This window comes from Myotis lucifugus, unplaced genomic scaffold (assembly GCF_000147115.1).
Source record: "Myotis lucifugus unplaced genomic scaffold, Myoluc2.0 scaffold_169, whole genome shotgun sequence".
In the NCBI taxonomy this organism is placed as follows: Eukaryota; Metazoa; Chordata; class Mammalia; order Chiroptera; family Vespertilionidae; genus Myotis; species Myotis lucifugus.
Window position 1 is genome coordinate 2,693,549 of NW_005871217.1, and position 13,009 is coordinate 2,706,557.

General features: G+C 47.3%; 1 protein-coding gene across 1 annotated transcript in view; it reads left to right on the forward strand.

Annotated features, from left to right (window-relative positions):
• The window catches only part of MPP1 (membrane palmitoylated protein 1), a 34,500-nt gene extending 24,956 nt beyond the window's left edge, over window positions 1-9,544 (forward strand). The window contains exons 7-12 of the mRNA XM_006096192.3: window positions 155-261; window positions 3,073-3,153; window positions 5,348-5,428; window positions 6,061-6,263; window positions 6,496-6,570; window positions 8,901-9,544. Of these exons, the coding sequence (XP_006096254.1) occupies window positions 155-261; window positions 3,073-3,153; window positions 5,348-5,428; window positions 6,061-6,263; window positions 6,496-6,570; window positions 8,901-9,077 (724 nt within the window). The 3' untranslated portion in view covers window positions 9,078-9,544. The remainder of the gene's footprint in view (window positions 1-154; window positions 262-3,072; window positions 3,154-5,347; window positions 5,429-6,060; window positions 6,264-6,495; window positions 6,571-8,900) is intronic.
• Window positions 9,545-13,009: the final 3,465 nt, after the last annotated feature.

Consider the following 13,009-nt stretch of genomic DNA (forward strand, 5'->3'; position numbering starts at 1 on the left):
TAGGCAAATGCCAAGGGAAGGAAGAAGGCAGATGAGTCTGGAGGTTTTGCGTAGACGGGGAAGGGGGTCACTCAGCTCTGTCACAACCCAGGGGAGCGAGCCTGGGGCTTTCCCACTGGCCTCCGCTGACACCCTTGGTCATCTTTCCTACCAGGAGGGTGGCGAGTGTGGCTCAGTCTGCTCCAAGCGAAGCCCCGAGCTGCAGTCCCTTCGGGAAGAAGAAGAAGTACAAAGACAAGTACCTGGCCAAGCACAGCGCAAGTGAGTGTCCTTGAACTTCCTGGGCTCCTCTCTGCGGGCTCCTGGCAAAGGGCAGGGGGCGTGGTGCTCAGTGCAACATACGTGATGCCGAAAGCATGCCATTTCTTCTGCTTTTTTTTTTTTTAATCCTCATCCGAGAAATTTTTTTTTCATTGATTTTCAGACAGAGTAGAAGGGAGAGAGGAGGGGGGTGGGGAGAGAGACATTGATTGGTTGCGTCCTGAACAACTGGGGCTGAGGATCAAACCCACAACCGAGGTATGTGCTCTTGACCAGGAATCAAACTCACGACCCTTAGGTCCATAGGCCGGTGCTCTAACCATTGAGAAACCAGCCAGGGCATCTTCTGCTTTTCTTACTATTTCTTTTTTTTAAAATATACTTTTATTGATTTCAGAGAGGAAGGGAGAGGGAGAGAGAGAGGGAGAGAGAGAGAAAGAGAGAGAGAGAGAGAGAGAGAGAGAGAGAGAGAGAGAGAAAGCATCAGTGATGAGAGAGAATCATTGATTGGCTGCCCCTGCACGCCCCACACTGGGGATCAAGCCTGCAACTCCGGGCATGTGTCCTGACCAGGAATCGAACCAGGACCTCCTGGTTCATAGGTCGATGCTCAACCATTGAGCCACACCGGCTGGGCTCTTCGGCTTTTCTTTGATTTCAGAGAGGAAGGGAGAGGGATAGAGAGATAGAAACATCAATGATGAGAGCGAATCATTGATTGGCTGCCTCCTGCATGCTCCCTGCTGGGGTGGGATCAAGCCTGCAAGCCAGGCATGTGTCCTTGGCTGGAATCGAACCTGAGACCTTTTAGTCCACAGGCCAACGCTCTATCCACTGAGCCAAACCAGCTAGGGCTCTTCTGCTTTTCTTTTATTACATTCATCTTCCCAAGCTCTCTGAGACAATGCCAGTACATTCAGGGTTTCCTAAAAAAACGTATCCACACTTTCACAGCCGATAGCTCAATGTTGAAAATGAAATGTATTTTAATAAACACTGCCTTTATAATTATTCAGGGTGTGTGCATACATTTGAGGGGACACCCCATATTAAGGAAGGCCAGTGGCCTTTTCACACCTACTCATCACCCTCACCCCTCAGGTAACCAACTGAACAGCCTTCCAGACCCTTCTCAGTGTGCCATTCCCATCAGCATCCCCAGCCGGAAGGGCGAACACCCCCAGAGCATAGCTTGTCTTCCCGAGATCTCATTCTGGCTTCATTTTTTAACCTACCATGGTTGGGAATATAATATACTAAAATTATAAACGGATTTTCAGGCAGATTGTAGATAACAAATGAATAATTAACACTTTTTTATTTTTTAAATGGTACATCCACTTTATTTTTAATTCTTTATTTTAAATCCTCACCTGAAGATATTTTTCCATTATTTTTAGAGAGAGTGGCAGAGAGAGGGAAAGAGAGAGAGAAATATCGATGCGAGAGAAACACATCGATTGGTTGCCTCCCGCACAAGCCAAACCAGGGCCCAGGCTGGGGAGAAGCCTGCAACCAAAGTACGTGCCCTTGACTGGAATCAAACTCAGAACCCTTCTATCCACTGAGCCAAACTGGCTAGAGCAGTGATGGCGAACCTTTTGAGCTCGGCGTGTCAGCATTTTGAAAAACCCTAACTTAACTCTGGTGCCATGTCACATATAGAAATTTTTTGATATTTGCAACCATAGTAAAACAAAGATTTATATTTTTGATATTTATTTTATATATTTAAATGCCATTTAACAAAGAGAAATCAACCAAAAAAATGAGTTCGCGTGTCACCTCTGACACGCGTGTCATAGGTTCGCCATCACTGGGCTAGGGGCAACATGTCAAGCTCAAAGGCTAACATGGGCCAAATGAACAAGGTTGAAGTGTATGTGGGCCACAAAAAAAAAAAGCCTCAATTTTCATAGAAACATAGGTTTATTTCGATAGAGACATGCTGAATACAAAGGGCTGAAATAAATGAGTCATTGTTCACATAAAATAATAGAACATTTTAATAAAAATTAATATTTTTTCTTGAACATTAACTTACCAGACACTGAATAACTGCACAGATTAATAAGCATCACGCAAATAAACCTATTTTTCTTGTTCTCCGAAAGCGAAATATTTCCTGTTGTGCACACCAAACAAGTCAGTCCAGGCTAAAGACGTGGCAATGGGCCGCTAAAGTATTCGCTGCTAGTATTAGTGGAGAGAAATGGTGCGCCTGTGTGTAAGGCATGTAAGGGAAATGAATGCAACATGATTATAGTAATCAGTCATTAGCGAATGTTGTAGTTCGTTATTAATAATTATGTATAACAGGATATTGTAAAAAATAAGTTATGAAATTTTTATTAAAACGTTTCTTACATACCGTTATATTGGCTGGGCCGCACAAATATTCGTTGTGGCCTGCATGCGGGCCGCGAGTTTGAAATGCTTGGGCTAGGGCAGTGGTCAGCACACTGCGGCTCGCGAGCCACATGGGGCTCTTTGGCCCCTTGAGTGTGGCTCTTCCACAAAATACCGACTTCTGCGCATGGGCCACGAAGTTTCAATTGCACTGTATGTGCGTGCCCACACGTGGCATTTTATGGAAGAGCCACATTCAAGGGGCCACAGAGCCGCATGTGGCTCGCGAGCCGCAGTTTGCTGACCACTGGTCTAAGGCATTGATGTAGCACTTATTAAACACCTCCATCCTGCTCTGGATAAAGATGGGAAGAGTCAGGAGAGTCACAGGCACGGAAGTCGCCTGGCGCGCTTTCTCCTGGGCTCTGGAAATGAACTTTGCTTGGTTTCCTTTGTCTCTAGTTTTTGACCAGTTGGATGTCGTCTCCTACGAGGAAGTGGTTCGGCTCCCTGCGTTCAAAAGGAAGACCCTGGTGCTGATCGGTACCTTCTTCTTGCCCCTCCTGTTGCTTTGCTCGTTACAGGACCTTTCTGACCTTGTTTTCCTGCCTGTAGTATCCAATCCTTCCAACAAAAAAAACAGCGAGGAAAAGAAGAAAAGAATAGGAGGAAGGTCTGTTGGGTTCTCCATATAGGACAGATATAAGGAATTTTCTGAGTTCTTACCTCATCTGGGCTCACCTTACAAGTTTTTCTGCCACTAATTCTTTTTTTTATGTGTTTTTATTGATTTTTAGAGAGACAGGAAAGGAGAGGGATAGAGAGAAACATCTGTGAGACATCGATCACCTGCCTCCTGCACGCCCCCTATTGGCGATCAAGCCCGAAACCCTGGGCATGTGCCCTGACCAGGAATTGAACCAGTGACCACCTGGTTCATGGGTTGATGCTCAACCACGCCAGCTGGGCTGCAACTAATTCTATTAGATAGGGTTTGGGGCTGGCCAGTCCTAACCTGGGTTTTTCTCTTTGTTCATCTGACTGACTAGAGGTGTTCCAGTCTTGAGCCTTTTGTTTGTTTGTTTGTTTGTTTGTTAATCCTCACCTGAGGATATTTTTTCCATTGATTCTTTTAAAAAATATATTTTTATTGATTTCAGAGAGGAAGGGAGAGGGAGAGAGAGATAGAAACATCAATGATGAGAGAGAATCATTGGTTGGCTGCCTCCTGCACACCCCCTACTGGGGAACAAGCCCGAAACCTGGGCATGTGCCCTTGACCGGAATCGAACCTGGGACCCTTCAGTCCACAGGCCGATGCTCTATCTTCTGAGCCAAACCAGCTAGGGCTCCATTGATTTTTTAGAGAGAGTGGAAGTGGGGGATGAGTTGGAAAGTGGGGGGGGGAGAGCAACATCGATGTGAGAGAGACACATCCATTAATTGGCTGCCTCCCACACCACTCCCTCCAACTGGGGCCAAGAATTGAACCTGCAACCCAGGCACGTACGTGCCCTTGACTGGGAATCGAACCCACGGCTCTTTGGTCCAAGGGCCGACACTCTAATCACTGAGCCAAACCAGCGAGGGCAGTCCTGTGCTTTTTTTTTAAGTATATGTGTTAGAGTGCTTTGTTAGTAACATAAGCTCTTTAGTCATCCACATGAGCTCTGGCCTTGAAATGAAATGAGTCCTTGCTCCAAACCCAGGTATGTGGGCCTTGGCACTGGAGGGTGGCTCACCTCCCTGTCTTCAGAATTAAACATTAGTTGGTTAGAAGATCTGGATTAGGTTTTGGTGAAATTTCCAGTGAAAACACCAGCTTAAATTCAACACTATAGGGGGGGGGGGGAAGAAAGGACACATATGTAATACCCTTTGTAATACTTTTAGCAATAAAAAAAAAATTCAACACTATTCATTTGGGAGAGCTCAGTAAAGCTGTCCTTAGAAAACAGAAACCCCCATATGTTAGCTGGCTCCTCTGTGGAAGTAACAGTTATGCTCTGAGTCCTGACCCTCAGCCCTTAGAAAGAGCCTCCTTCCCCAACTGGGACACAAGGGCCTGGAGCCCCAAATTCCCCTGCACCTAAAGCAGGGGTGGGGAACCTTTTTTCTGCAAAGGGCCATTTGGATATTTATAACATCACTAGAGGCCTGGTGTAAGACATTCATGCACTGGGGGAGGGGGTCCTTCAGCTCAGCCTGTGCCTTCTTGCAGTCTGGGACCCCTTGGGACCCCTTTTGGCTGAGCAGCACTCCCCCTGTGGGAGCGCACTGACCACCAGGGGGCAGCTCCTGCATTGAGCGTCTGCCCCCTGGTGGTCAGTGTGCATCATAGCAACCAGTTCTGCCATTCGGTCAATTTGCATATTAGGGTTTTATTATATAGGATTCTCAGGCCATACAAAATTATCTACTTAAAAATTAGCCTGCTATATTTGGTCAAACATTTAATTAACTCACCCCTAATGCTTTGGCAGGGCCAGACCAAATGATTTCACGGGCCTTATACGGCCCAAGGGCCAGACCTTCCCCACCCCTGTGCTAAAGGAACGCTTGCACCTGACCCCAGCCCAGAGGCTGTGCCAGCTCACTTTTACCTGTTGGCGATTCCAGGCCCTGCGAGAGGAAAACCATGTCCTATTCCTACTACCACCCGCTCCTTTCTCTCTGGGCAAAGAAATGGAAGGCTTCATGAAAATCAGCAACCTGGATTCTCTCTCCTCTTCTGCAGGAGCCAGTGGAGTGGGTCGCAGCCATATTAAGAACGCCCTGCTCAGCCAGAACCCGGAGAAATTTGAGTACCCAGCCCCGTGTAAGTAGCTCTGGGGGCCTTGGAGGGCAAGTGAGAGCACTCTCCATCCAAGATACCATAGTGGTCCTTTTTTTTTTTTTGGTGATTTTATTTGAAATGTTTCATTATAAAAACAAAACACAATTTAGACAAGATACAGATTTGTACCCGTAATCGCTCCAACTAACAATGTAACTGTTTTCTTTTTTTTTTTTAAATATGTTTTCATTGCTTTCAGAGAGAGGAAGGGAGAGGGAGAGATAGAAACATCAATGATGCGAGCGAATCATTGACTGGCTGCCTCCTGCACACCCCACACTGGGGATCGAGCCTGCAACCCAGGCAAGTGCCCTGACCGGGAATTGAACCGTGACCTCCTGGTTCCTAGGTCGATGCTCAACCACTGAGCCACACCAGCCGGGCTGATAGAAATTTTTTATGTTGGGCTTTGCCTCCTGAGGGTTAAACATGTTCTGGGTGGATGGGGGATTTCCTGATCTGCATCATCTCCTATCATCAGCCCTTAAGGATCCCGTGGGAGAAAACCCCCTATTCAGCTCTCTGCACCACAGGCAGCTAGCGTTTTGGTACAGACACCGTGGTCCATGGCGAGGACCCTGAGTTTGTCAGGGGCTGTGGCTTCTTGTGCACAGATACAACACGGCTGCCCAAGAAGAATGAGGAGGACGGGAAGGAGTACCACTTCATCTCCACGGAGGAGATGAGCAGGAGCATCTCTGCCAACGAGTTCTTGGAGTTCGGTAGCTACCAGGGCAACATGTTTGGCACCAAGTTTGACACAGTGCACCGGATCCATGAGCGAAACAAGATTGCCATCCTGGACATCGAGCCGCAGGTGGGTCGGCGCGGAAAGGCAGGCCCGTGGGGAGGGGATGCTGAAGAGCAATGCTGGGGGGCATGTTTGGGGAGCTCATATTTGCTTTATATACTCTCAGCGGGGTCATCTGGAAGAACAGTAGGATAGAAAGCGATGGCAATAGGACTGGGCTTAGTGACGCCCAGAGATGCATCGGGACAGCTGACTTAAGTTTTTAACTCTTTTCTTCTTTCCCCTTCCTCTTTTCTAGACTCTCAAGATTGTCCGGACAGCAGAACTTTCACCTTTCATTGTGTTTATCGCACCTACTGACCAGGGCACTCAGGTGGGAAGGAGAGGGTTTTACAGGGGGGAGGGGTTAACTCTCTCTTTTTAAAAAATATCTGTTTATATCATAGAGGAAGGGAGAGGGAGAGGGACATAGAAACATTAATGATGAGAATCATTGATCGGCTGCCTCCCGCACGCCCCCTACCCAGGCATGTGCCTTGATAGGGAATCAAACCGTGACCTCCTGGTTCATAGGTCGACGCTCAACCACTGAGCCATGTCAGCCAGGCTATTTGAGTTGTTTTAAACCTTGGGCTATTGTAAATAATATGGCACCAATGGCTCTGTACATATGGCATTGCATGTGTGTGCAAATATATCTGTAGGGAAAAATCCAGACAGCATTGCTGGGTTCAAGTATGCATGCTTTGGGAAGTGGGAATTCAGAGATGATTATCTGGGAGAGTGCTTGCTTCCCTGTGCCAGGATCATGTTTTCCAAACTTTCATTTTTGACCAATCTAATAGAGGGGAAAATGGCATCTCATACTTTTATCTTGTACTGTAAGCAGTTATCACATCAGGCTCTTAAGGGCCATTTGTGTGTGTGTGTGTGTGTGTGTGTGTGTGTGTGTGTGTATTATATCCAGCCACGGGAACAGTGGAACGACCAGAACAACCGGTGGCTATGACATGCACTATGGCAGCCAACCAGCCTGATCCGGCCCGATCGGCCCATCCCCCCAGGCTGCCCGGGCCCCCAACACCTCCATTGGGGGCGGGGCTGACTGGCCAACTGCCTGTGGCCCCTCCCCGCTTCCCCCTCACTGGGGATCGAGCCCACAACCTGGGCATGTGCCCTTGATTGGAATCGAACCCAGGACCTTTCAGTCCGCAGGCCGACACTCTATCCCAGGGGTGGGCAAACTTTTTGATTCGAGGGCCACAATGGGTTCTTAAACTGGACCGGAGGGCCGGAACAAAAGCATGGATGGAGTGTTTGTGTGAACTAATATAAATTCAAAGTAAACATCATTACATAGAAGGGTACGGTCTTTTTTTTTTTTTAGTTTTATTCATTTCAAACGGGCCGGATCCGGCCCGCAGGCCGTAATTTGCCCACGGCTGCTCTATCCACTGAGCCAAACCAGCTAGGCCCATTTGTATTGTCTTTTTTTTTTTAATACATTTTATTGATATTTTACAGAGAGGAAGGGAGAGGAATAGAGTTAGAAACATCGATGAGAGAGAAACATCGATCAGCTGTCTCCTGCTCACCCCCTACTGGGGATGTGCCCGCAACCAAGGTACATGCCCTTGACCAGAATCAAACCTGGGACCCTTCAGTCCGCAGGCCAACGCTCTATCCACTGAGCCAAACCAGTTAGGGCTGTATTGTCTTTTTAAAAATATGTTTTTATTGATTTCAGAGAAAGGGAGAGGGAGGGAGAGATAGAAACATCAATGATGAGAGAGAATCATCAATCTGCCACCTCCTACACGCCCTCTACTGGGGATTGACCCCACAACTGGGGCCTGTGCCCTGATGGGGGAATCAAACCGTGACCTCCTGGTTCATAGGTTGATGCTCAACCACTCAGCCATGCCAGCCGGGCTATATTGTCTTTTCTGTTAACACCTAGCTTATTGTTCTGTTGGGTTATTGGCCTTTCTCTTAGTGATTTCTAGGAACTCTGTATTAGGGTAATTAGCCCTTCGTGGTATCAGTTGCAAGTTTTTTTTTCTTTCCAATTTGGCATGTCTCTTGGTGTTTATTGCTACAGAACCATTTTTACTTTTACAAAGTTAAATTATCAGTCTTCATGGCCACTTGGTTTGGGGGCCTAGAAAGAGGCCCGGGGTTCTAAGTTGCACTTACCCTTGTCCTGGGATTGCAGCTCTGGTGGTTACGGAAATGGCTGTCCATGTTCAAGGGCAAGAGCTAGCTATTGGTCTTCCAGAAAGCTCCAATTAGCCTGAGGGTTAGTTTGAGATCCTCTGATAATTGTTCATAATTGATTGCCTCTCTATGCCCTTCCAACAGTCTCAAAGTCTTCAGAATTTGTCTCTAAGCAGGTGACTGGAATCCAGGCAATGGTCACAACAGTCAACACCCGCTTAAAAGCTGTCACTAGCCCCACCAGCGTGGCTCAGTGGTTGAGCGTCGACCAATGAACCAGGAGGTCACGGTTCAATTCCTGGTCAGGGCACATGCCCGGGTTGTGCAGGAGGCAATCAGTGATTCTCATCATTGATGTTTCTATCTCTCCCCTTCTCCCTTCTTCTCTGAAATAAAAAACAACTACTTTTAAGAAGTTGTCACTAGCCCCTCTGGCTGGGTGTGCTGCACCTGCTTCATCAGTGGCTGCTTCTCTTTCCTTTGCAGACGGAAGCCCTGCAGCAGCTGCAGAAGGACTCGGAGGCCATCCGCAGCCAGTACGCGCACTACTTTGACCTCTCGCTGGTCAATAATGGCGTTGATGAAATTCTTAAGAAACTGCAAGAAGCCTTTGACCAAGCGTGCAGATCTCCACAGTGGGTGCCTGTCTCCTGGGTTTACTAGGCTTGCAGAAATGGGGCTACCATATACTGTATCCAGTATTTGGAACTCCACTCCCCTTGCTTTAAGACAAAACAGGGTCGCTCCAGCTAGTTTTGTGTCCGCTTCCAGCTCTATGCAACTATCCTAATTAGGCCAGTGGGTGGCAGTCTTACTCAGGCTCCTCAAGGGCTCGGCTCTGGTTTTCCTGCTGCATGTGGCCCCATTGATTTCAAAAGAATCTCTGGAAATTGGGGCAGAAGCACGACCCTAATACAAATGCTAATCAAAGATGGTGCTCACAGCGAGGAAAAGCCTGGACCCTGTCCCTCTAAAGCCTACGCTCCTTCACCTTTAATCACGTCTTTACTATGAAGAAAGCATTTTTTTTACTGCCTTTCTAAAATGCCAAAATGAAACAGCTCTGCAATAGGATGTCTGCTCTAGGAAAACCCTCAAAAGCAATAAAGAGATTACTGTTAAAATGCCAATGACCTTGTAACTCTCTGGGTTGTTTTTTTTTTTTAATATATTTTATTGATTTTTTACAGAGAGGAAGGGAGAGGGATAGAGAGTTAGGAACATCGATGAGAGAGAAACATCTATCAGCTGCCTCTTGCACACCCCCTACTGGGGATGTGCCTGCAACCAAGGTACATGCCCTTGACTGGAATCGAACCTGAGACCCTTGAGTCCGCAGGCCGACGAGGGCTCTGGGTTTTTACCTGTACCACAAGCATCTGACTGGAGAAATGTCACTCGCTTTAAGCTCCTGGAGCAGTGGTTCTCAACCTGTGGGTCGCGACCCCTTTGGCGGTCAAACGACCCTTTCACAGGGGTCGCCTAAGACCATCGGAAAACACATATATAATTACATACTGTTTTTGTGATTAATCACTATGCTTTATGTTCAATGTGTAACAATGAAAATACATCCTGCATATTAGATATTTACATTACGATTCATAACAGTAGCAAAATTACAGTTACGAAGTAGCAACGAAAATAATTTTATGGTTGGGGGTCACCACAACGTGAGGAACTGGAACTGTATTAAAGGGTCGCAGCATTAGGAAGGTTGAGAACCACTGTCCTGGAGGATGGCATTGCCACCAGATGCCTCCCTCAAGTGTTGAGCAATCTTTTTTTTTATTTTATCATATTAGGCTTTTATTATATAGGATTCATCTACTTAATTAAATTTATTCCAATATTATTTAGCTTAACCATATTTATAATTTCCTTTCAAGATTTCTCCTCACAAACCTTCGGAAAGGAAGAGAGGGAGATAGAAACATCAATGATGAGCCCTAACCAGTTTGGCTCATTGGATAGAGCAGTGGTCGGCAAACTCATTAGTCAACGGAGCCAAATATCAACAGTACAACGATTGAAATTTCTTTTGAGAGCCAAATTTTTTAAACTTAAACTATATAGGTAGGTACATTGTTATTAACTTAATTAGGGTACTCCTAAGCTGGCCTTTGCTAAAAACGTCCTCAATCTGATTGAGGTACGTTCGCTGAGGTTGACCCCTTCCAACTCCCCATCCACACTCGTCTTGTATACTTGTTTCCTCTATCTCCTTTCGTTCATCCTCTCTATATGTCCAAACCATCTCAACATACCTTTCTTAATCCTCGACACTACATCTTTCACTCCACAACGTTCCTTAAAATTAGCTTATAAACTTTACTTTTGTCACCCGCGCGCGATTTGCGGACGTGACCAGCACTAACCACTGCACAATGAGACTGCTGACTGGCTCACTCAACGAGCCTCCCCCACGCTGCGTATCCCGAGACCCGCCTGCGCCGCGTCTCCCCTCGCCTGACCGACCGACACCCCCCACTTCTTCTAAGGCCACTTCTTCAAAATAGACTCGCCCAGGCCGAAAACCAACTTCTGCGCATGGGCCACGAAGTTTCAGTTGCACTGTACATGTGCGCCCGCACGTGGTATTTTGTGGAAGAGCCACACTCAAGGGGTCAAAGAGCCGGCATGTGGCTCACGAGCCACGGTTTCCTGACCACTGGGATAGAGCATCGGCCCGCGGATGCTTCTTCTGCCTGAAGAAGGGTCCCGGGTTCGATTCTGGTCAAGGGGATGTACCTTGGTTGTGGGCTTGATCCCCAATAGGGGGCATGCAGGAGGCAGTTTCTCATCAATGTTTCTAACTCCCTATCCCTCTCCCTTCCTCTCTGTAAAAATTAATAAAAAATATATTTAAAAAAAACATCAATGAATTATTTATCAGCTGCCTCCTGCATGCCCCACACTGGGGATAGAGCCCTTAACCCAGGCATGTGCCCTGATCAGGAACCGAGCTTCCTGGTTCATAGGTCAACACTTAACCACTAAACTACCTGAACAATCATAAGGGTCAGATTTATCCTACCTCTTATTTGGGGGGTAGGGTGTGCATGTGCTGGGCAGGGCACAAATTGGTGCATTGAGGCAGGTATGTGGACATGTACATGTGCAACACATAAAAAGCACTGTGAGAGCATCGGTGTAAGATTGTCCAGTTGTGCTCCACGGGGAGACAAGCAAACATTTTTGCTTCTGCTTCTCGCTGGCCACCATCATGTCTACTAAATCTTAACATTTTTCCCAAGTAACTCCTTTTCTTTCTCTTTAATCAAAGGCCATGCCTTCTTTTTTAAATTATTTGTCTTAATTTCAGAGAGAGAAAGGGAGATATTTGTCTTAATTTCAGAGAGGGGAAGGGAGAAACATCAATGAATCATTGATTGGCTGCCTCCTGCACGCCCCCTACTGGGGATCAAGCTCGCAACCTGGGCATGTGCCTGATCAAACCTGGGACCCTTCAGTCCACAGGCCGACACACTGTCCACTGAACCAAACCGGCTAGGCCACAAGACATGGTTTTAGAGCACCGACATGACTGGCTGCCCAGATTAAACTCTCAAGAGCTGGAATGAAAAACCCCTACCCCGTCCCAAGCCTAGTGTCCACACAGGACTTTACCCTGAACCCATCCCTGGCAGGGATTTAGTTTCCTGATACTTGGAGGCTTACATTCTGGTCACATGCGGGGTGGGGCAGGGGCAGCCTCTGGGCTTAGTAGGGGGTCCTTGCTGCATCTGGAGACTGCTCCCTATGTCAGGGGGCTCCCTTCTCCATGTCCAATATGGGGGGTGGGGTAAGGGAACTGGTTCTTTCAAGTAGGAGGCGCTTTGGGGAATAGAGAAATGAAGACACAGAAATAGAGGGAGAAGCTGGGTCTGGGTGGGCTTCTGTTCTCTTCTGGCGGAGAGGCAGAGAGACCCAGCACCAAAGCGGCGTGTTTATTTTATAGCCCAAATTCCCCAAAATATCAGGTTTCACCGAAACTCAAGGGAGGTATTCCCGGTGCTTGACTGGATTTACATAATAAAAACCCATTCCTGGCACCTAGGCTTTGAAGAGTCAAGCTGAAGGCATTCTCACCTTTTGGTCAGAAATGCCCCCAAGGTAGGGCTGTGCCTATGCCTTGGGTTCAGTCAACATGACTTAAAGGAGAGCCATGGCGCCTTCCCTGGCAGGGGGCCTCCCACAGCTCCCATACTGTTTCATGGGGTTTGGTACCAAATTGGAACCAATCCTAGACGTCACCAAGCCCTTGATTCCTGAACATTCACCCATCACTCCCCCCCGCCCCGAGGTTTTTGCCACTCACTGGCCCTCACACCACTGAGTTGGAGCACTAAGTATTTAGATACTTGAAAGCCTGTCAAGATCTGGCTCTTTGGCTGGCCCATGTGGCTCAGTGGTTGGTCATCAACCTACTAGTATAAGCCAGGAGGTCATGATTAAATTCCCGGTCAGGACACAGGCCCAGGTTGCTGGCTCGATCCCATGTGGAGGCAGCCGATCAAGGATTCTCTCATCATTGATGTCTTTCTCTCCCCCTCCCTCTCTGAAATCAATAAAAATGTTTTTAAAAATCTGGC